Source organism: Lacerta agilis, chromosome 17 (genome assembly GCF_009819535.1).
Source record: "Lacerta agilis isolate rLacAgi1 chromosome 17, rLacAgi1.pri, whole genome shotgun sequence".
Taxonomy (NCBI): domain Eukaryota; kingdom Metazoa; phylum Chordata; class Lepidosauria; order Squamata; family Lacertidae; genus Lacerta; species Lacerta agilis.
The window spans coordinates 672035-696310 of record NC_046328.1 but is presented as its reverse complement, the minus strand read 5'-3'; the positions used below and the strand labels follow the sequence as shown (position 1 = coordinate 696310).

Here is a 24276-nt window from a genome sequence, read left to right as displayed (position 1 = left end):
CGGACAGACAGGAGAGTCCCTGAAGTGCATGGATGGAAGCAGCAGGAACTAGATCACAAAAGGAACTGCAGACTGTGGCAGACACCCACATCACTCAAGTGGCTTTCTAAATCTCATGTGGCCTTACCAACACATTTTGGGCGTTTTCTAAGGGCCTTTCCAAATGCTCTCTCAAACACACTTGCCCAAATAAGGCCAGTCCAGCAACTGTTGCCTCAGGCAATGGAGTGGGAGGGGTGGCAAATGTGCACACCCTATGCCAGTCTGCCCTGCACCTGCCCATCTAGTGACCCAGGAGCAAATGGACCAGCTGTGCTCCCACAGGACTTGCTGGTGGCACTGGACCACCCAGGACTCGCTCTGAGCAAGGTCCTTCTGCAGCGTGACATATTCTAGTGAGGTGGCCCCAGAGAGCGCTTGTGCTACTCTTATAGAGATATTTTTGGACGCTGGGAAATGGCAGAGGCACAGAAAATATTTGGACCCCCTGGCCCCAAATGCCCCAGTCTGCCACGTCCCTTGGGTTCCCCAGGGTTCTTCACCAGAGCAAGGCATGGTCAGCCGGGAGGTTCTGCAAAACCTCAGACTACCTGCCCCTTTCAAAAGCCCCTTTGCCTCAGGGGGCAGCATGTCTTGCGCTGGCCTTGCTCAAACCCTAGAGGCGGAGGGACTGGAAAAAGGCACCCAGTAGTGCCAATGCTACTTAAAAGTGATGGGAGGGCAGCAACCTGCATGCCATCTCTTTTTAGGGTTCCCTGGGTTAATGGCACAGGGGCACAGGATGTGTTCCTCTGGAACACTCCTCTAAAAACTGGGGGCTCCACTGGACTCCAGCTAATGGTTGGTTGGCTGTGCTAAATCTGCCCCAAATGATGATGGCCCAGTCACTTTGGATTCCAGCAAATGATAGTTTCATTGGACAGAGGATTTGGGGGGGGGGAGCACCAATGAAACTATATTTTCCAGCAGCACGAGAGAGAATGGGGCCTGCCCAGCTTTTCGGCTCTGCCACAGGGTCACAGCTTAGCCCTGCCCTAGAAGAGCCTGCAGGATTCAGCAGCCACTCCTGCACTCAGCTGCCTCAGCCCAGTTTCACAGGATGACAATAGATTTTTAAAATAAAATTTAATAAATCCCCGTTTCAATTGCTTTAGCGATGCAAGCCTGTAAGGAAGCATACACTTGTCACACAACCAGGAACAACACTGAGCTCAGCTGAGACAAACTCTGTCCCTCCCCAAGGTGGCTGGCAGCGCCAGGAGCAAGGAAGAAGGAAAGGCACCCTCTGCTTGCTCACAGGCCTTGGGTGAGATGGAAGAATCGGTGCCCTTGGGGGGGGGGGGGAAGTTGCCACAGAGACACATGGCTCTGCCCCTGCTTGGGCAAGTGGCTCTGCCTGCCCCTCTGGCTGCTCCAAGAAGAATGGGGGACGAGACTCTGCAACAGAAAAGCAGACAGGCAGCAGGAATGGGCGGGGCGGGGGGGGAGAGCATCTTGCATCCCCCCTCCCCCCTCTCCTCCTAGTTTCGCTCTCTAGAAAGAAACAGCACAGGCTGAATCCTGGACTGAGCATTACGGGTTTGGCTTGCAGGAGATGCACAAAAGCTCATCATCCATTCAGTGGCTTTAGGGTGGCAATTTCACTTCAAGGAGCATTTTAATCAGGACAGAACAAAGCATGGCGGGGGAATGTGTACAAAGTAAAACCATCTTGCCTCATCACAACATACAGAGAGACAAGGAAGGCCTCAGCTAGCAAGGCACGCCGAGATCAGTCCTCCTGTGGGTGGGCACCCATCCTTCGGGCAGACGCATCTTACAGATGGGTTAGCAGTAGTAACATACCATGGTGAGAGGTGTTTTTTTTAAAAAAATCATGGTGAGCTTTATTTTAAATTAACCCTTTCCAGTCTCTAAGCCGCTAAGCAGGTACCAACCTAGAAAAAGAGCCCAACTCGCAGGAGTGGCCCTTTAAACAAAACAGAAAAGAAAAGAAAAGAAAAGAAAAGAAAAGAAAAGAAAAGAAAAGAAAAGAAAAGAAAAGAAAAGAAAAGATCCTCCCCCCTCCTTCTTCTTCAAGTCAGGGCAGCCACAAAAGTCCCAAATCTGTTAGAGATGTCCGAGTGCAGGGATCTCCACGTTGGCACCGCAGTCCGGCCCTTCGCTTCGCCCATGTCGTCCGTGCAGTGGACAGAAAGGCACTGCAAATGGCTGCCACTCTGTGCTGCGGCCGAGGTCTTGCTTGAGGGGAGGTCGTGGGCTGCAGAGGGTGGACAGAGAGGTTATGGTCAGCTTAGTGTAGCAGCAGCAGCAGCAACAACAACAACAGAAATAACTCAATGCACAATGTTCTCAGGCTTCTGATGGCAGCCTCAAGCAGTTGGGATGTTCTCGGAAGAAGAAGAAGGGAAAGGAATGTGGGAGGAGGAGGAGGAGGGGAGTCAATGACATCTGTCAGGAAGAAAGGGTGGAAGCAGAGTGTGGCAGGAGTGGGAGGGAGGGAGTCAAAGGGTCCACAGGAGCTGCTCTGTTGCCCCAAGGCGTGCATCATTTGGTACAGTGCTATAGAAATTTATAGAAATCAAATAAATCAGAAGCTGCATTTATGTAGGTTCTGCTTAGCCTTTTGTCCCTAAAACTAAAGAAATCTGAATCACTAGCACTGTGTCTTTAATCTCTTTATTAAAGGAAGTTACACACTTGACAATAATACCTATATCTCAAGGCAGCAAACCCTGCAGGTATCACAGTAAAAAGCTAATATTTCACAACCTGGCATTATTATGCAAGTCTATGCTAGCAGTGATGAATTACAGCACTTTCTGGGTGAGAGAGGCAGAAACACGGGTGCCCATCTGCTCCCCACCCAGCCTAATCCCACCACCAGCCCTGCCCTGAAAGAAGCCAGAAGACCAAACTCAGACGATACTGGAAATGAGGGATGGGCAAATCTGCCAATTTCACTTTCTAATTTTTCCATTTCTCCATCTTTTCTCATTAGTTTGCTTTAAAAAAAAACCAAGTCCTCATGAAAATTCACCAGTGGATTTCTGCTAATGTTTGTATGGAATTTTAACATTACGCATTTTTGTTCACATTACTTGACCAGACAAATGTCAAAGGATGGCTGTGTTTCGTGTGAATTTGGTAGGTTCACCTTTATTTAAACAACATGATTTATATGCTGCTTGATTGTGGAGGGAAAACCCCTTTAAGCAGTTCATTATAATATAAATAAAGTATTAAAATTCTCAATAAAAAAGAAGAAGTTTTAAACAAGCATATATGAAAGCGTTTAAAATCAGCAATAGGTAAAGAAAGACAAAATGCATTTAACTACATGCCTGGATAGGCTTGACTAAACAAAAATGTTTTAAGCAGAGTCTGAAAGAATGCAGCAAAGACACATGCCTATCAATAGGTAGGGAGTTCCAAAGTGTAAAAGATTGATTTCTTGCAAGTGCAGAATGAGTATTATGTTGCACCTATAACAGTCCCAGTTCCACAGATCAAACTTCAAATGCAAACCAATCAGACTTCTCCCCTGTCCCTACCTGAAGCACATGGTCATGACAAAGAAGCTGCTTGCATCCCAGGTTGCCTTTGAAAGCAAACGCAGGTCCTGCCCTGCCTCTATTCTCCCCCCATCAAAATGTGAAATCCAAAGTCTCTTGGGGTTCCAAATAATGAATGTCACCTTAAGCCACCGGCTGCATACTCACCACACAAACAATGCCAACTGCCACACCCAGAAAAACCAAACTTTGTGCCAAGGAAAGAGTACATTTCTCTTACTTTGCATAATTTATTCTTGCTTTATTGTCTTGCAGCGCGGTGTGTATGTGTGTGTGTGTGTCTTTGCCTCTATTCCCAAACTACTGGAAATCTTATGCAGCTGCCACCTTGGGCCAAATGGGACTTTCCCTGATGCAGATGGCCAATCTGCATTTCTCCCCTACCTCTCCTGGGAACTTCCAACAGCTGAATCAGACTCATGACATGATGTCACGGAGTTCAGCATTCAGCATCCAAATACATAGGCAGCAGTAGCCAATTAAGTAGTGCAAGAGCAGGGAAAAGCTGAACACAATGGCATCCCGCTGCATGTCAGCTTCAACTAGACATTCCCAGGAGAGATGGCGAACGGATGTAAATGGTGACAGTTGCACATTATAGGTAACATCAAGTTTGGGCTTCTGGCTTCTAGAATTCCCCCAAGGACTGCGCACACAATTTCAAGCATACATTTTTAGCCATAAGGGATAGAAACTTGGAAAGGAAAGGAAAAGTTGAGGTTCCCAAGAAGCTATTTTTTCTGTGTGTCCCCCCGCCCCCGAATCCAGCCTCTAATATAACAAACCTGGTTCCTGTGGAGCTTAGGAACTGCCTCCCTTTATCAAAACTAAGGGCTCATCCACACTTACCTTCTGTGTCCACTTTTCTTTTCTTTTTTGCCCCACTGGTTTCCCCAGGAAAACCCAATATTTACTGCTGAATCAGAGCAAACATCAGTTCAGGTTTTCCGTGGAATTTTTTTCACCACTAAAGAGTGGGCTTTTGCAGGGAAACCACTGGGGCAAAAATAAAAGTTCTTGGACACAGACCTGGAAAGCCTGGACCTGGGCCTAGAAATGCAGACTCTTTTGCACACACACACACACACACACCTCCAGCAGTTCACACTGTCATCAGATTTAAAAAGCAGGAAAACACCCCCTTGAAGGCCGCTTTGCAGTTCCAGAGCTCAATGCAGCCTTGAAGAGATTTGCCAGAGCTTGAGCACAGTACAAGAGTTTTCTAAGCAGACACTTCTGTCTTGGTGACAAAGTTAAATAAGCACAGGTCATTTTTCATTATTATATATTGTACCTTTTAAAACACAATGCCACCCTGCCCCAAGTCTCACGAGTGAGAGATCAGTTCAGATCAGCACAAGATGTACAGCCAAGGAACACACATGGGCCCCAAATGATCTAGTCTGTTCTTCCTTTCCTTCATGGTCCTAATTGGAGCTCAGGAGATCACAAGAACATCAGACTGCGCCAAATTTGACAGCACAATCCTGTCTCAGGTTTTAAGCGAATTGGCTTGGTGGATATTTAAGCCTATTGATATGAGGGTTTCCCAGAGAACTGGAAATAGGAAGATCAAGCCTCGGAGACTGCTCAACACTGGCAGCTATTATTTACTATTTTATCTTAATATTTCCATCCCACCACTCCACCAAAACTAGGCCCCTCTCCTCCTTGATAGAGAAATCTACAAACTAGGGGGTGCCTATTCAGAGTCACTAACCAGATGGCTGAAAACAGCGGCAGCAGCAAGTTTTGCTATTAAAAAACCTTATGCCCTGATCTCACTGGGGATTGTGAAAACTTCCCGTCTGATCGTCCAATGGATCCTTTGGTCCCACATAAACACCAAACTGCCTCCATCAGTGTTGGCGGACTATAGTGACAAGATCCACACTGACTGTGCCGCTCAAGCCAAAGATCCCACCATAAATGTGGTCTCATGAAAGTTTGGCCACATCAATGCCAAAGGGGAAGGAGATCCATCCACCACAGCAAGCAGCTCTGCGGCATTTCTAAACAGCACCTGCACTCTCCTTTCCCTGCCATCTCTTCTAGTGCACTGAAGGGTTCTGTGGCAGGTAATGCCTGTAGCAGCAAGGAGCTGAGCAGCTGTGGTGTCACACAAGGTATACTCAGAGGCACAGATGACCAGTCACGATGGCTGCCCTGAATATTAGCTGCTGGGGACTGAACCTGGGAGATGCCTAGTGCACTCATATCCTGCTTGTGGGCGGGGCAGGGGTCCCCCCTCCAAGAGACATCAGGATGGCTGAGTGGGAGACAGGACATTGGAATACATGGGCCCCCTTTGGCCCGACCCAAACAGGATTCTTCCTACGTTCTAAGGGATATTTTGACATGCTCAGTGAAGATTTCTAAAAACATGAGACTACCAATAGCCAGCTTCTGTAAGAGAATGAAAGGTCAGCTTGGCTGGAGAAAACTCTCAGAGGCTTTAGGCAGGTGAAGACCAGCAGCATCAGCAGAGGAGGCTGAAAGGGAGGTGAGAAGAAGTTCCAGGAAGACAGAAAGCAGGCCACAGAGGGTGAGCAAGGAGGGGCGAGAACGCTGGCTGAGGATCAGGGAGTCCAAAGGAAGTGGGACAATGAGGCAGGGAGCTGGAAAGCAAGGAGCCAAGGAAATACAGTGGTACCTCGGGTTACAGACACTTCAGGTTACATACTCCGCCAACCCAGAAATAATGCTTCAGGTTAAGAACTTTGCTTCAGGATAAGAACAGAAATCGTGCTCTGGTGGCGCAGCGGCAGCGGGAGGTCCCATTAGCTAAAGTTAAGGTTAAGAACAGTTTCAGGTTAAGAATGGACCTCTGGAACGAATTAAGTACGTAACCAGAGGTACCACTGTACTGGGGGTGGCAGGCTGGGCCCATGGGGCTGCAGAAGGCAAGGGAGACAAGCCCACAAACCCTTTCTTCTCAGGGTGGGGTCTGCCAAGGCACAGTGGCACGGAAAAGGGTGTGGGGATGAGTTTCAAAATACAAAGAGTCCAGCCAAATCCTGGGCCAGGATGCTCAGTGGGGACGGAGACTCTGCTTCAGCGGAGCAGGAAGAAGTCACACACAAGGCCACAAGGCCCTCAGAAATATCACCTGCCAGCAAAGAAGGAATCTCACACATCACCACCTGCAGGGAGTGTTGAATTATGAGCCTACCAACAGCTTAATGAAGGCAACAGGAGACATGGCAGGAAAGCAAGAAGCCGTCTCTTTCTTCTGAAGCAATAGAGGGAGGGGGGAAAGGCAGCAGAAGCACAGGCGCGTGCACGCACATGGGCGCGCGCGCATGCAAACGCGCACACACACACACACGGAGCAACTGTGAGCCTGGTCAAGGTCTGGCCATCCAACGCTGTCAATTTGCTCTCGTAGGAGAGAGAGACCTGCCTCAAGGCTCATCCCTTGCACCTCTCAGAAGGCTCTGACAAAGCCCTGCAGCTACAGGCAGTCGTCGGCTGAGCCAGAGTTGCATCTTCCCAGCCCAGCGTGGGCCTGGCCGATGGCACTCGGCCCTCTGTGGCCAGCCAACCGTGAAGCTCCTTGATTAAGGTTAAGGCTCAAGGCTCAAGGCTCAAGCCCCATCTTCTGGGAGACACACTCCTCCCCCCCCCCGCCCCATGTGCTTTGGTGCACAAGGCCAAGCTCTCCCGAGTGGGAGTGGCTTTCAGGGCTGCTGCTGCTGCTGCTGCTGCTGCTGCTGCTGCTGCTGCTGCTGCTGCATCTCGCTATTAAAATTACTGCCTTAGGACAAGATCTTTTTCACTAAGTCTCCCCCGTGACAGTTTGACATATTGGTTTGGACACCTAACTGTGCATCTGTGCACACCACAGAATACTCAGAGGACAGAACACCGACACAAGCTCCATGCTGCCTTTCACACCAACGGAGCAATCTGCTCTTGCAACTGACCAGAAAGGCTCATCCGCAAAGGGGTCACGGTCAACGCCAGGCAAAGGAGCTGCGCCATGTATACCCACCACTGTCCCACACAGCACTTTCTGAAATGACCACACCATTTTTAAAACTGGAAGCAGAAGCTTACGCTCCTCTCCATTTACCACAGCAGCAGAAACTACATTCCTTCCCACAAGCTGCTTCCAAGAGGCTCTCCTCGCTCCCTCCCTGAAAGAATGGACTCGAGGCCCGAGGAGCCCAACCTTCTGCTCCTACAGCAGCCACCCTGAGGCCTCTGAGAAGTCCACAAGCAGGACAGCATTGCAACAGCCCCCCCCCACATGTTCCTCAGCGACTGGTCATTAGAGGCAAGCCATGACTCTTGGAGGGGACATACAGTCAGTGTGACTTGTAGCCATTTTGTGTGTGTCATTTCCCCCTCCAGTTGATCAGCCTCCCGCTGCTGGATGGAGATGCTTTTGCTGCACCTCTGACCAGGAGGCACACACAGCTCCTAAGTAAGTGCATGCTTCAAAATCTGGGTTTCTGACCCTCCCGTATGCTCAGCATGTCTTAAGCCCACAACGAGAGCCACATCTGAAGCAGTAGCATCATGCCATGAGACACTTGGCTTGCCTCCAAAGGCCAGGAAGAAGCATTTTTATAGCCTTGCCACTCACTCTGCAAAAACCACTTTTTCTGGAGAAAGCAAAAGGCTCTTTAGCAGACGCTGTGGTGATGCACAGTGGGACATTCTCCCCTGCTCCAGTCATTGAAGTATTAGCAGTCATCATCACTCACTATGGAGACGGAAGAGGGAGGGAAACCTGGGTGGGATCCCCCCCCCATGAATGCACACACTTGCATTGGGAAGGAGCCCATTTATCCTTAATGCCGCCTCCTCTGTGCCTGGCCCTTCCTGCATCAGCTCGTCAGCCCTGGCAAGTGTCCTCTAATCTTCAAAGGCTCTTCCTTCACCGACAGGATGATTAATGGAGGTGCTGCCTGAGATTCTAAAGAGAGCATGTATCAGGCCATGTTGCAAGGGTGTTTGTTTTGCTTCTTGGGCTCCAAGAGCTGGCAAGGAGCTGCCAACCCTTGGCTTTTGCCGAGAAAACCAGATACCAGCAGATAGCAGGGACCTGCTGGAAACTAAGACACATTGGGATCATGTTCCTACTAAGTCGTTTTGGTTTGTATTTCCACCCAGAGTGGAAGGCTGGCCTAACAGCGGTGGGAGGGCGAACAGCGAATTTCTCCCACAGGCACTGCTGCTGGAGACTCTGCATGGAGGAGGCAAAGGAAGGCGCAAAGGCGGGAGGCAACCTCACTAATTCCACCGAGGAGGACTGGCAAGGTCTGGAAAGGAAGAGGCTGTGATGCTGAAGAAAGGGAGGATGCCATTAAGACAGGCTACATTTGCACCCAAACCAGCAGTGGCTGACCTCATCCCCATCACACATACAGGCACCCAGGGCCAAAAAGGCACAGCTGCTGCTCTTCCATTTACCAGCCAAAAGGAAAAAGAAGAAAACGTGATACTTCCCACAGGCTTACAATGCAGAGAAGGGCACAGAGGAACTGGCTCTTGCACGTTCACCTTCAGGCAGCAGTGGAAAAGCACAGGCTGTCCCTCCAGGCAGAGGCCAACATCTGCACACACAAAAGGAGGCGACAGTTCTTTCATGCTCAACAGGCAAAACGTAAGGAAAAGCTGCATGTGATAATTTGTCACATTGTATGTATAGCCTTTTGGTGGTTGGATTGGGACCATGGCCATGGAGGAAGGGAGTTTTAGTCCTTTGCTCCCATCAGAAATGTCCCCCCAGAGAAGCTTTCTACCCAGTGCAAATAGAAAGAGCAGCGAAAGCAGTTCTGAAGAGGATGACCAAGAGGGCAAAAGGTGAACACAACCACCCAGCCTCCCTCGCCATGTGGCTCAGGACCCCTTCACACAGTCTCTTGGTCAGAGCACACACACCGGCAACCCAAGGCCAAACTACAAGGTGCCTTGAGTCTGTATTGTGATGGGGCAACATGTGTCTATCAGGCTCTGTGGCCAAGTTCAGCATTTCGGAAGCAGCCACCACCCAGAGTGCACTGGGTGCCCCCCGCAAAGACTACACACATTTCCTCACATTCTGGCCAATCAGCTACTCTCACACCCCAAAGCAGAAATTGAAAGGATGGAGTCCAATGGCCTGCAAGTATTTTGTCTAAACCAATTAGCACTGGTTACCCAAACCATATCCAATTCTCAACTTTGTATCCACTGGTTTGGGAGAAACTAAAAGAGCAACGATTGCGTCTGTTTAAATATCGAGTCCACCTGAAATAAACTGCCATCTTATTGACATTGAAGTCTTGTCCACACTTCTGCTTTTTCCGCCATTTTCCCTCAGGGGAACCTGCTGTTTACTGCTGAATCGGAACAAACATCCATTGATTTTTCTGCAGATGGAGGTTTGTTCAGATTTAGCAGTAAACAGCGGGTTTTCCCAGGGAAAGTGGCAGGCCAAACAAAAAGCACACATGGCCCTGTGCTTCCTAGGCAGAAGTGTGGATGAGCCCTAAGAAGGGAAGCCCATCAAAGAGGATGGAGAGCAGCAACCTCCATTCTGGTGCTTGACTATTCCCCCCCCATCCCAGCCACTGGAGAGCTAGGCATTGAAAAACATCAGCAACTTTTAAGAACATCATCTTGCCACAGATTCATGTAGGCTGCTGCAAAAGAGGCTGGGTGTTGCTTGAAAAGCAGGATGTGGCTAACGCCTGGTCACCACAATTTCCCAAGGACGTTTTCCCATAGAAAGCTCTCCCGTCGTGCCTTTTAGGCGGAAGAGACAATTCCCTGCAGAGTAATGTGGAGTTCAAAGGCAGCTTTCAATTCAAACATGAAAATGGCCCCTCACCCGGGACTCCCTTCATAAACAGAGAGTGAAGCTTGCCAAACTGGCCTGCCTAAAGCCAAGAGGCAGCCGCATGCTCAGCTGAACTTGCCCAAGAAGAGCAGACAGGGACACAGACTCCTTCAGGGGCTCCCACTGTGCTTGGCCAGTTGCAGGACACATGCGAGATTAGCACACGCCAACTTAACAAGAGGCTACGCAGTGCATCCTGGGAAGTGTGAGGATGTTGGAGCCCCCCCTACTCCTTTGCTATCAGTATCTCCTCCTATTTAAAGATGGTTTCATATCTCACTAGCTTATATCAGTTTGAAACTGCATTCCGCCGATTTAAAAAATATTTTAACCATAACCTAATGCATTCCAAAACAAAGCAGGAGACTCTGAACTGCACTGCCATAGGGCAACATTTCCCCTGTCATGTTTCTGTCCCATTTACTCTTTCCAATACTTCACCTTACCTAAAGAGCGCATAGGGTACACTACTCAGATATATCACCAACTGCTCCTGACAGCCTCTCACACTGAGGAGCAGAACATTATGGACCTTGGAGGGAAAATGAAAGTCCAGCAAACTGATTACACGGGGGGAAAGCCGGGCAATGGCAGCCATTAGGAAGCACTCTGAACAAGTGACTTCTGTTGTCTGTGCCTTGGCAACCTTTCGGATGGATTACAACAATGTGTTGTATGAGGGGCTGCCAGTGTGGTGTAGTGGTTAAGAGTGGTATACTCGTAATCTGGTGAACCGGGTTCGTGTCTCCGCTCCTCCACATGCAGCTGCTGGGTGACCTTGGGCTAGTCACACTTCTTTGAAGTCTCTCAGCTCCACTCACCTCACAGAGTGTTTGTTGTGGGGGAGGAAGGGAAAGGAGAATGTTAGCCGCTTTGAGACTCCTTCAGGTAGTGATAAAGCGGGATATCAAATCCAAACTCTTCTTCTTCTTCTTCTTCTTCTTCTTCTTCTTCTTCTTCTTCTTCTTCTCCTCTGAAGACTATTCAGGGACTGCAGCTGGTGCAGAATTCAGTGAGCAGATTCCTAACAGGCCACATGATCAGAGTACATAACATCCGATTCTAGTTCAATTGTATCAGCTGCAAATTCATTTGTGGGTCCAACTCAAACTTCTGATTTATATAGCTGAGGACCAACATCTTGTGGAACATCTTTCCCCATCCATATGAGCCTGAGGTCATACTCTGTGTAAAGTGACTAAGTTGAATAAAGCCCTTCATTTTGGTAGCAATTCTGAGGCTGGCTACAAGAGGATGGGCCTTGTCCCCCACCTATGAAATGCCTCGTGTAGGAATCCTCAGGGAGTGGTGCAGACACGGACATCTTTTCAGCATCAAGCAAAATACCTTTCTCCCAGAGATAGGAGGGTTCATTTTCTGAAGCAGTTGAAAGTATAGTGGGGCATTGGTTTGGTGACTGAGTCTATGGGCGTTTTATAGACTGAGTCTATGGGATTTGTTTTATGGTTTTGAATACTTTCTCATCCGTCTGTATAATAAAATAATAATAATAATAATAATAATAATAATAATAATAATAATTTGTTATTTGTACCCTGCCCATCTGGCTGGGTCAATAAGAATAATAATAATAATAATAATAATAATAATTTATTATTTGTACCCTGCCCATCTGGCCGGGTCTCCCCAGCCACTCTGGGCGGCTTCCACCAAACATTAAAATACTTTTAAAATATCACAGTTTTAAAACTTCCCTAAACAGGGCAGTCTTCAGGTATTTTCTGAATGTCAGGTAGTTGTTTATTCTCTTGACCTCTGATGGGAGGGCATTCCACAGGGCGGGCACCACTACCGAGAAGGCCCTCTGCCTGGTTCCCTGTAGCTTTGCTTCTCGCAGTGAGGGAACCGACAGAAGGCCCTCGGCGCTGGATCTCAGTGTCCGGGCTGAATGGTGGGAGTGGAGACGCTCCTTCAGGTATACAGGACCGAGGCCATTTAGGGCTTTAAAGGTCAGCACCAACACTTTGAATTGTGCTCGGAAACGTACTGGGAGCCAATGTAGATCTCTAGCTGCCGCATTCTGGATTAATTGCAGATTCCAGGTCACCTTCAAAGGTAGCCCCATATAGAGCGCATTGCAGTAGTCCAAGCGGGAGATAACCAGAGCATGTACCACTCTGGTGAGACAGTCTGCGGGCAGGGAGGGTCTCAGCCTGCGTACCAGATGGAGCTGGTAGACAGCTGCCCTAGACACAGAATTAACTTGCGCCTCCATAGACAGCTGTGAGTCCAAAATGACTCCCAGGCTGCACACCTGGTCCTTCAGGGGCAGAGTTACCCCATTCAGGACCAGGGAGTCCCCCACACCCACCCGCCCCCTATCCCCCCAAAACAGTACTTCTGTCTTGTCAGGATTCAACCTCAATCTGTTAACCGCCATCCATCCTCCAGGCACTCACACAGGACCTTCACCGCCTTCACTGGTTCTGATTTGAAAGAGAGAGTCTGTATGATATCAGGGCTCATCCACACTGTCTGTCTCGCCATTTTTTTCCCCTGGAAAAACCTGCAGTTTAGCCCCGAATCTGAGCAAATAGTGATGAGGTTTTCTGCAGATTGCTGTTTGTTCCAATTTATCACTGAAGAGCGGGTTTTCCTGGGGAAAGTGGCAGGGGAAAGGCAAAACTGCTCAGACCTGTGCCTAGAAAGCATGAGACAAGTGGAAAACCTCTCAGACTCATGCTTTCTAGGCTCAGGACTAGCACTCATTGCGGATGAGCCCTCGGAAGCCCATCAGAGGACAAACAGCATGTCAGATTTTAACGCTGTATTTTGTACTCTACTTTCAACTTTTTTGTTAAGTCACTTTGAAACGTTTGTGGGAAGAGATGCCTAGATTGAAACAAATGAACAAGAAAAACTACAACTATGTAGGAAACGTCAATTTCCTTAAACAACATGTAAGAATCAGCCCTCCACTCTGGCTGGCTGGCACCATCCAGGAGGGGAATCTTTGCTATGAAGAGGTTTAGAGTTGGAAGATATCAGCCTGTCCTGGAACAGGGACCAAGGGGGTGGGATGGAGAGGAGAAGGAAAATGAACACTCCCCACTTCCAGTGGTGCAGCTTCTAAATACAGTCAATTTATAAAAGGTTGCATTACAAAATGAATTATTTACCAGCATTTTCTGGGTAAGTGGACAGGGGTACCAGGGGTACTATCCACTAGATGCCCATGACACTCATGCACCTTTCAAATGCAATTGTAGCTGCAGCACCAGACATTCCCCCCCCCCAATGGACTACTGCTGCATCAGGGCTTTAAAAAGAAACAGGCAATACAGATTCAGCCAAAGTATTATTATTTTTTGAGTAAGGTATTTGTGTTTCCAGTTACACAAGACCATTGTGCATTTCCTACAGAAAGCATCTTTAAAATCCCTAAGTCAGTCAGCATGGTTCAAGTGAGGCTTTGCCCATCTTGTGAAAGCCATATGGTCTCATAGCATCCTTAAAGATCCCCAAAAACCAGATGGAGAGAGAGAGAGAGAGAGAGAGAGAGAGAGAGAGAGAGAGAGAGAGAGCGCTGTCCCCACTTTCCTCCTCTCCTCCAAAAGTGCATTCAACGTGAGGTCAAAAGGAACAAACAGAGATTCCTATAGATTATTTGCCATTTTGCATTTGCAACATGCTTTAGAAACTTTATTGAAACTGCTGTGACAACTCTTAGAAAAACATAATGACTGTTGCCATTTTGCAAACTGGAAGAAAGCAACTTTGCAAGGACATGGCAAAGGCAGAACTTGCATCCAGGCCTCTAAATAAATTCCTCTAAATGGGTTGTACAAAGAGGGTCAATGGAGATTTATCCCAGCATCTGCTAACACCCCTGGGACAAAGGTGCAACATCAGCGCCTGTGTCTCGGGATCCACTAAGGGCTTGTCCACACTACTTACACTTTTGCTCTGCTCTTTCCAAGCACAGGTCCAAGCGGTGGGCTTTTTTCACTCTGGAGCTTTCCCCATGAAAACCTGCTCTTAGCGCTCAGTTAGAGCAAACATCAATTTTGGTTTTCCACAGAATGCTGTTTGCTCTGACTGAGCTTTAAAGCACATAGGAAAGGTGCAAAAGCCCAAAGCTACAAGGCTCCCTAGATGGCCACACCCTGGGGTCTTTCGACTCCAATGTGGAGATGCAGCAAAACTTTGATCCCAGTTACTGTGCAAACCAAGAGAGTGCACTGCAAGCTGAAGCCTGTCCTTCACACACGCTCAGCAGCTTGCCGTTCTTTAGTAAGCAGCAGTGCTGGAAAGAGTTAATCTTCCCCAGAGAGAACTCCCTGTTTCTGCACTATCCAAGGCTGTGGCTGAATCTGACCTGCCTGTCTGCAGCTTGACCCCTGACATTTCCACTCGTCTCTCATTGGCACACACAAGCTGCCTAAGGCCATGCGAACAGGCTGGGCAGAGGAGGAGGCAGGCACCGCCAGGGCTCCATTTCCTAACAGCTCAGATGCAAGAGCAGTATCATCAGTGTCTGGCTGCTGCAGCCGGGCAAGGTCTATCTGTTAACCGCAAAACCTGTAACTGGAGGCCCAAATTTCCATACTCTTGGTAGGCCAACCACATCTTCCTCTGCACAATTTTCAGTGGGAAAAGATCTGCTCAGAAATGTCTCTATAGGCGGTAGACAAATTTACAAAGAGACACCAAAAGCTCAAATTCTAACAATTTCTTTTCTGATTTAATGACGTAAATCTGCACAGCAACATTATGACGCAGTCCCCTCAGAAAAATATGCAGAACTGCCATTATCCTTCCTCAGTCACATTTTGCTATTTTAAAACAGAAATGCCCCAAACATGGCTCCAAGGTTCTTGTTCCAGGCTGGCTGAAGCCTTGGACTGGACCCATGTTCTTAAGGGCTAGGGATAGATCCCACTTATTTTACTATCTTGTATACGTTACCCAGCAGTCTCTCCATCCTTGGTGCTCCTGCTGCTTTTCCGAGGATCCATTCTCTGTGGCTCAGGCCTGTCTTCCTTCCCACTGCCAGAGGACATTTAAGACAGACCAACCAAGTCACAAACAGGTGTGTGGCCTGAACGCTTCACCCCTTCCCAGCAGCTCACTCAGCTATGCCCTGCAAAGTCCTTGCCCTCTATGCAGAGGTGCCTGCCAAAAATAGCTAGACGAAGACAGATGCACGTGGGTCAATGTGATATACCAGGAAGAAGCAAGCAGAGGGGGGCTCAAAGGTTTGGAAGGTGTCACTAAACACGTATGTGATGCTGTATCCTTAGACTTTTCACAAAGGCCCTAAAAACACCAGGAGGTTGCTGTGTCACAAGAACATCCTGTTTTGAGAGCCTAAGGGGGTAGAAACAGGTGTGCGGCACTGAATGTCCCAGGCACCTAAACTGTGGCTCATGCTCCTCTATTAGCTAAGCAACACAGAGACAAAACTGGGCTGTGGAGCAGCACAAATTGCGTAGCAGCAAATGAGTTGAGCTGCTGCTGGCTGCATACACAACATACACCTAATGCACATGGCTTTCCTCAAAGAATCCCAGGAACAGAAGTTTATTAAGGATGCTGGGAATGGAAGGTCTGTGAGAGTAAACTACAGTTTCCAGGATTCTCTGGGAGCGGTGTGCTTTTTATCCATTTTAAAATTATGATGCGTATAAAATTATGGTCAGTCAAAAGCAAATTGTAAGGAGCCAATCCAAAAGGAGGGAACTAAGAGAACAGACACAACACTGAACAAATCAGTGTCTGTGAGGAACCTTTTGTGCCAGCATCAACTACACCTGCATCCAGCATTCGTGGGTTCGCTACTTCTTAACTATCCTGCCACGATTCACAACCTCAATGGCTGACAAAGAAAAGGAGTCCCTAGATTTTATAGGTTCTTTCAATGCATATGCATGGGTGGAACGAAAATTCAATTTGTGCAAATACAGATTGAGGGAGTGGTACCTATTCCAGATCAATGTAGAGCAGAAGGATGTGTGGGGAACGGAACAGAATAGAAAGTGTTTGTGAGGTGCCACCACCCAGTGCCCAGCGCTGACCAGAGCAGCTTCTTGCCACCGAGGGGCACTTCTCCAATGACAAAGAGTTGCTCGTCTTCTCTGTTTTATTGCTTTGTATTCTGATGCTTATTGTTTTAAAATTTTTATATAAACTGTTCTCTGAGGTCTGCCTGAAAAGTGGAATATGAACACCTTATCAATAAATATTGCCTATTTCTCACCAGTCGGCATGAATCCTTGAAAGCCCTTGTTTGTGAAATCAAGGACGGATCTAAACTAAGAAAGCTAAAAGAAAGAAGCTAGACTTCAACAATATAAAGTGCATAACTACTGTAACAGGAAGGAGGATTCTTAGAAAAAAGTGGCCCACAGCGCAACCTGGGAAGAGAACCCTGGACTTGGGCCAATGCCATGTGGCATGACGTAGCATTGCCTGTGCAAACCTCCCTCTTCAGGCATGCACATCCATCATTAGGCACGCCTGAAGTTGCTCTTTTGGATCCCAGCCACAGTGTGTACGTCAGTCTATATTATATAAGTTACAAGAAGGATTGTTTTATTTTTGCACCTCATTCCTGGGATGCCTTGTGTAAGAAGCCAACAGTATGAACTCTATCCAGAAAACAGGAAAGTTAAAAACTGGGTTGGTTAGGTGTGCAAATTATCTAGATATGCAATAAATAAATGAAGCATATTCAGCTACGCGATCAAGATATCCATTTTAAATCATTAAAATCACAGATAAAATAGGCAAAACTACATAACCAAAATTCCTGCTTTCCTTATTACTACTTTCATATGTGAATTTTACTTTTATTTTTAAGATTACCTGATCTGCAGTTTTCAATTAATAAGCAAGTCCTTATTGGGTGTGGAACAAAAATACATTTCACTGGCTACAAGGCAAGACTTAAGGATATTCTTCCAATCTGACAAGCTCTGTAGTTGGAAAGGGGCTAGTTTCTGAGTTAGTCTATGTCAAAAAGCATTTGCCACTGGGCATAAAAGCAAACAGAAGACACCGGGGAAAGTATTGCCGGTAATTAATTAAATTATATCCCTACTTCCTAGGTTTAACTGCTCATCTACTGTTTGGCCAACTTTTGTCAATTATTTTTGTAAATAGCTCCTCTGTCGTCAGGGCAACACCTTTTGTTCTCCAAACCAAGCAAAGTCGGGGACTTTACAGATAAACTACCTATTGTCCAATGAAATAATTTAAAGCTTAATGAAATAGCCCTCAACCCCATTATGCATATATTTAAGTTGCTGGGAACTGATCTGATTTTTGTTCAAGCTTAAACAAAATGTGTGCCCATCTCCACTTGAGGATAAAACACGGTGGAGAACTCACACAATGTTCTGCCCGGACACTGAGGTCCAGAGCCGAGGGCCCTCACTGCGAGAAGCCAAATTACAGGGAACCAAGCAGAGGGCCTTCTCAGTAGTGGCACCCGCCCTGTGGAACGCCCTCGCACCAGATATCAAAGAGAAAAATAACTACCAGACTTTTAGAAGACACCTGAAAGCAGCCCTGTTTGGGGAAGCTTTTAATGTTTAATAGATTATTGTATTTTGACATCCTGTTGGAAGCCGCCCAGAGTGGCTGTGGAAACCCAGCCAAATGGGTGGGGTATAAATAAATAATAATTATTATTAGAGTTAGAAATGCTAATGAACACCTCTGCACAAGAGCACATTCAAACGGGCACACAATGATGAGACTTGCCAGCGCTATCAGAAACATAAACGGCGTTTGCCATTTAAATTGAGTTAAGATGGAAATATCTCCAAAACCAAGGGGGGTTTTGCAAGAGAAATCATTTGCAATAAGGAAACGTCAGGAGAAGATAGCCTACACATCTGCTCTCAGTACTGAAGAACTTTTGTTTCAGTAGCTTACGCTACTTAAGAAAAAACATTTTATTGTATCTCTCTCTTTCTCTGGCAAACTGTGAGACAGTCAATATAGGTTTTCCCCATAAACTGAAGCAAATAAATATCTACTTAAAAGCAGGGGCTTTGCCTAAGTCTTCTTTACACTATGACAAAGGCTAGGGAGGTTTATTTATTAATGATAAACACAGACACATTAAAGTCAAAATTTGATTTTTTTTGTGCCAGGAGATGCTTGCTTGAGTCCTTTGCATTTGCTTACTGTAAGCCAAATAGGTTTCTTTATCTTACAAATATGGACGTCAGTAGAAGAAAGGTCATTACACAAAGCAGAGAACTGCTCCTTCCAATCTTACAGGAAAGCTATGGAACAGAAGAAACTATATTCATCTCTACAAAAGCCAGGATGGCATGACACCAGAGTCAACAACTATGCTGAGGTGCCCGAAAATACCCACACCCAGGCTCACTGGGGAGAGTGAGCCATAACCAAACACCAGGAGGATTTAGGAGAGAAGGACTTGGGACATGGACCCGATGTTTTCAAACCTCAGCCACCTATCTTAAGCGAATCAAGCACTCTCGGCCTCTGCATCTGGAACGTTCAGTCTTATGAATGGATGTCTTGCAGTTAAGCACAGGAACAGGCAACATAAAGCACTCCATATAAAAATTCTGTATAAACCAACTACCACCAGCATCCACCAACCAAGGCTCACCTGCTAAGCAGATTTTTAGTGATGAGCCTCCTTGCAGAAATACTGTGTTCAAATACTGCACTAAAAGCCTTGAGACAAAGCAAATCTTTTCAGCCTGAGGAACATGACACACCAAAAGCACTTCTCCAGGGTCAGATAAGCCTCTTGGCAAAAGGACCCAGCAGTAGAAGATATCAGGATTTGTAGAGTAAAAAGATCCTGGCATGGGTTAATTTATTCATTCAGTAATGGCAAATTCAAAAGTGAATATTAAATTCAATGTTGTTATACAGACATGCTCCCAGCAAAAGGGGCCTGGTGTTTATGGCACTCTCATATATGTTTAAAAACAATATATCAACTCAAGCAAAGATCTGAGAATCTGGGCCAATTTATCTACCGGGTATACTATGCAATCAATAAAGTGTTGCCTTCACCACGTACTTACAAAATCTCTTGTATTCAGCTATAGCTTTAACTTGGTTGGTATAAGAGATTTGCTGTGAATCCCCCAAGAGGTGGGATGCTCAAGTACTCCAGACTAATTATTCCCCACACTTTGCTGAGCAGGTTAGGGAGAGAACATAAAACAGTCAACTCACTGATAACCTTTTCTAATTCTCACACAAGTGACTGCATGCCACTTTAGACCTGCCTGCTCTCCAAATGTGACTAGAGATAATAAGAATACAACTTGCAAGCATATTTACCTGTATTTAGGAAGAATATGAAATTAGTTCCTAGAGCCAGGAAGCAAGAGTTACGTTCCCCCTTGTATATCCCATTTGTACTTCTAAAAAAATAAGGCTGTAACAGGTGGTTTGCGGACAGCAGAACAAGTGTCAAATATTTGAGGAAATAGCCCGTGGCAGCTATTCCAGCAGAAGCACCACATAAAGTATATATAAGCAAAGCATTGGAAGCTGGTGCAAAGGGAGATGTGGACAAATCAAAGGCCAACTATATGTTGCATTACCCGGTACATTAAGGAAGTAGGAAAATGGGCATTTTGAACTTTGCAAGAGAACTTTCCCCTAAAGACGGTTTAGGAACAAGTAAATGGCAGGAAAGCCACTAGCCATGCACTCCCCCACTCCCAGCAGCCACTTCCAAAATAAGAAATAACAACCACACAGAAACAAAGGCTCACACTTCTGCACACAACACAGTGTTTGCCTGTAGCCACCTCCTCACACAAAAGAAAGGCTTTCCAGGTTCCAAATATGCATTTCCAAGATTCAGGAAACACTTCTGTCTGGAGGATATAAAGATTTCCAGGGTTCAAAACGGCAATATAATTGCTGCAGGGAAAATGCAGCTCTTTGAACACATACAAAGCAGCCTTATACTGAAATGGACCATAGTCCATTCTATTGCAGCACCCTATAGATTCTGAGTGGCAGCAGCTCTGCAGAGTCTCAGGCTAAGAGGCCTTCTGGCCCTTTTCAAGGAAGATGCTGGTGACTGAATCTGCAGCTGGCTCTGGCCTTTCCCCACGTAAGAGGGGAATCTGAAAAATCTGAAAAAAGAGGGGAATCTTGCAATCTGAAAAGCTGCATTGACTATGGATGGCTGGGCAAATGTCACAAGGAGTCCCTGTTGGGTTGAGTCAAACACATCAGCATTTAGTGGAACTTTTTCTAATTCATTTTTGTATGTTATTTTCACTAATATAGACATTTTATGCCCACTTTACACTGGCATACCCATTTTTGTACACATCACTTGGAGTACTGGACTACAAAATTTGAAGAAGTGTGGGATTTTGAAGGGTGGCTTATGTTTCTGTTTGTGTTTTGTTTGGGAAAGTGCAAATTACATAGAAGCACCTTGAAATGCAAAGTGGTTCAAATTTCTCCCCTGTTTCTACCTCCCACTCTTGGAAATAACGGACTCCTGAGACTAACCCCCCTTACAACACACACATGTAATCAGGGCCATAGCATTTCAGGAGCCAGTCTGAAATTTGGAAGAAATGTATTTCAAGAGACACTGGGGAGAACCGAGGCCTTTTAAGCAGGGAGTCTTGGCAGCTTTCCTCTACCTCCCCATATTCCTCCCTATTTCTCATTTCGCCATACAAACAAAAAACAAGCCCACAATAACAGCAATGGCAACAACGCTCCTTTCTTCTTCTTCTTCTTCTTCTTCTTCTTCTTCTTCTTCTTCTTCTTCTTCTTCTTCTTTCCCTTGGACTGCAGGTTCCCATGCAAAAATGCCCAAACACAAATGTTACCTTCTGAGGGCTTGCTCTGGCCGCCTCCACCTTCAGAGGTTAGGTGGGTAGCAGACAGAGAAAGGTCCTTTGCGAGGCTGAGGAGACCTCCTTGGTGGAAGGCTCTCTGCAGCAGAGGGACTGGCCGGTGCTGCCGTATATGATGCCCTCCTGCTGAAGACTTTGGTTTTTTGTTCATTTATCCAACACTTTTATTATTTGTATGGGGTTGCCCTTACTGCTTTTGCTCTGGTGTTCTGCTCTTTCACTGTATTCACTGCATTTTATTTATTTTTAATCTAATGTGTTTTTTTGGGGGGGGGTATTTGCTTTTAAATGCCAGCTGCAAATTGCTGTGCAAGTTGTCAAACTGAAGGGCAGAGTATTAAAGATTTTAAATAAATGAATAGTGCTCTCCTCCCCATGACCCATCCTCTGGAAAAGGGCTAAACGGAGGCCGTGCAAGTTAGTGCCAGAAGCAAATTCTTGTTTTCATACACGGGCAGCTTCCGCCAAGATCAAAGACTGCAGAGATGCTCTACTGTGGCAATCCTACAGAGCGATTGACAGTGGGATGTCCAGTTAAACATCAGGTCCAAGAGGCAGAATGAGAAGCAGTAAGATCAACAGAAACTGCACAAAAGCTCAGCAAAGCCCCCCTCCCCGCCTTTCAGGCTGAGCCTGGGTTTCTGCCTCCACAGGATGGAGCCACCTGGTCTCGGGGAGCAAGATCGCAGCCTGGATGGTCGGCAAGTGCCTTCAGCAATGCCACCTAAATTTAGAATCACAGTTTGGGTATTCCACATGTTGTATTTAGCTGAAAGTAACTGTAGCAATTAATCTTTCTGAAATAACACTATCATACCAGAACTGAATTAAGGACTACAGCCTTTTCCATATCATTTAAAATCAATAATGATATTGTCCAGATTTTTAAATTCAACTGTCTTTCGAATTCTCTCTCCCTCTCTCATTTCCTAGATGCACACCCCACATCTCCATAAAAATGTCTCAGGAGTCTTGTAAAACATTAAAACCAAAGAAATCACATTCAGAAATAGAAAACACAACAGCAGAACACCAAAAGCCCCACTAAGAAAACAACAGCACTTTAAATACAAAGTTAAAAGCCCAGGTGAACAGAAATGCATTGCCCTAACCCTGGCACAGTCCCCAGGCATACCAAGAAATGGTGAGGAATGGGGCTTTTTTCAACTGGAACTCACCAAAACTCAGTTCCACCACCTCTCAGGCAAGCGCCACTGCTGTTATAAGATAACAAGGGAGGCGTTCATGGTGAGTTCCAGCATCTCCTTCTAGAAAAACAGCACTGGTTAGGAGCCCACCTCAACCAGGGTGCCACCATAGAAGAGTCCTGGTGGTGGAGGAGGAAACCTGTAACTAAAGCATGGTGATAAGCTCTGTAATAGCAAGTACCAGTCTCGCACCACTGCTGCACCAGACAGGCAGCCATCTTCTATTTGCTGTTCCCTAACTGGGCTATTGTGTACTATCCCAGGGTGAGACAAAGCAGCAACTTCCACTTGGCAAACATAAAAATGAAACTGCAGGATCTATCCAGACCAACCTCAAGTGATGCTCCCCACCCTCGCCGGCCACTCTCTTCCGAGTTCTGCCAATTTGCAACCAAAAAATGTGAGTCATTTACACAAATGGATTTCAAAGAAACAATCAGAGGATGACAGGTCATGGATAAATTTAGACTTGGCAAAACTCAATATATTTACGTATATACAGACAACCTTCAACCAAGAGACTCTTCCTGCAGAAGGTTGCCTCTCCAGATTATATCCAAATAAGGATGTTTTTATTACAATGTGTACACAGTTATTGTTTATTGATTTGTTCCTGCTTTATTGTTTTATTCCTGCCCTAGGACCAGTTAGTAAAGGGTTACAAATACCCAGAAATAAATAAATAAATAAATAAATAAATAAATAAATAACAGAAGATAGAAGGCAAAGAAGCGCCCTTCAGACAATTCATCTAGATACATCAGTTGCAACCCTAAGAGTGCACACGCGTGAAGGTGGGTGGGTCTAGAAAGCTTCATTTCCTAACTTTAGAAATGCCAACTGTCATCACCTCATAATCTGGCCTAACGCTGTTCATTCTACAAACAGCTGAAATGAATATTGCCCCCACCGCCAGAACTGAATGCCGGCTGGAAGAAAAAAACGAAGGAGCACAGTGGCATTAATTTGAGTTTGCAAGCATCACCTTTTCGGAACAGCTATGATCAAACTTGGGTTGAACGAGTTACCATTCTTGCTGGCAACAGGTTCCTTGTAGTCACACCACTCCATGCATGGAATATCAGAAAGTCTCCTATTTCCTGAAATTCCACCGTTTGGAAAAGTTATGACATAAGCAGCACTGGTTCAGTGGCTGTGGCTGGAATCTGAAAGCACAGTCAGACAGAGCACATCTATGGGGAAGTGTGGGTAATGGATTTGGTTTTCTTTCATTGATCAAACATGAGGCCAGCTTTCAAGAGTTGGCGACTAGCAGTAATTAGATTCCCTCTGCTGCTCTCATGAAGTGCAAGTCATGGAGCTCCCAGTGTTTTCAAAGTCATTCTCTGGCTTATATATTTGTATTAGTTGGATAGAAATAGCCTAACTCCTTTCCTTCCCCAAGCACATATACAGAAATCTTCACTAAGAACCAGTTAATGTAAATTGGAACTGCCCAATTTAGATACCCACTGTTACACTTTTGCATTATTTACACTTGCAAGATACCATATCACCAATACGTACAACCGTGCATTAGCTGTGATCAAGCAAACAAAGAATTGCAAGTTTCAGAAATAAAGGAGTGAGAACCTATCTGAAGAGGAGATATTGGGAATTTGAACTTTGCCTTTCAGCTACTCCAGAAAGAAGAGAAAGAGTCAATTTTGGATCCATTTTTGCAACCAGAATTCTGAGTTCAAAACATTGCCTACTTGATTCTGTTACCCGCTCCCTTGCTAAGGTTCAAACACGCTGGTCTAGTCCACTTTTCTCTTTTACATAGAGGGAGAAAGCTGGGCTGG

At 46.2% G+C, this 24276-nt stretch overlaps 1 protein-coding gene across 1 annotated transcript in view; it reads right to left on the bottom strand.

Moving 5' to 3' along the window:
* Window positions 1-2031: 2031 nt before the first annotated feature.
* The window catches only part of MN1 (MN1 proto-oncogene, transcriptional regulator), a 34822-nt gene continuing 12577 nt past the window's right edge, over window positions 2032-24276 (bottom strand). Inside the window, exon 3 of the mRNA XM_033174378.1 lies at window positions 2032-2260. Within this exon, the coding sequence (XP_033030269.1) occupies window positions 2076-2260 (185 nt within the window). The 3' untranslated portion in view covers window positions 2032-2075. The remainder of the gene's footprint in view (window positions 2261-24276) is intronic.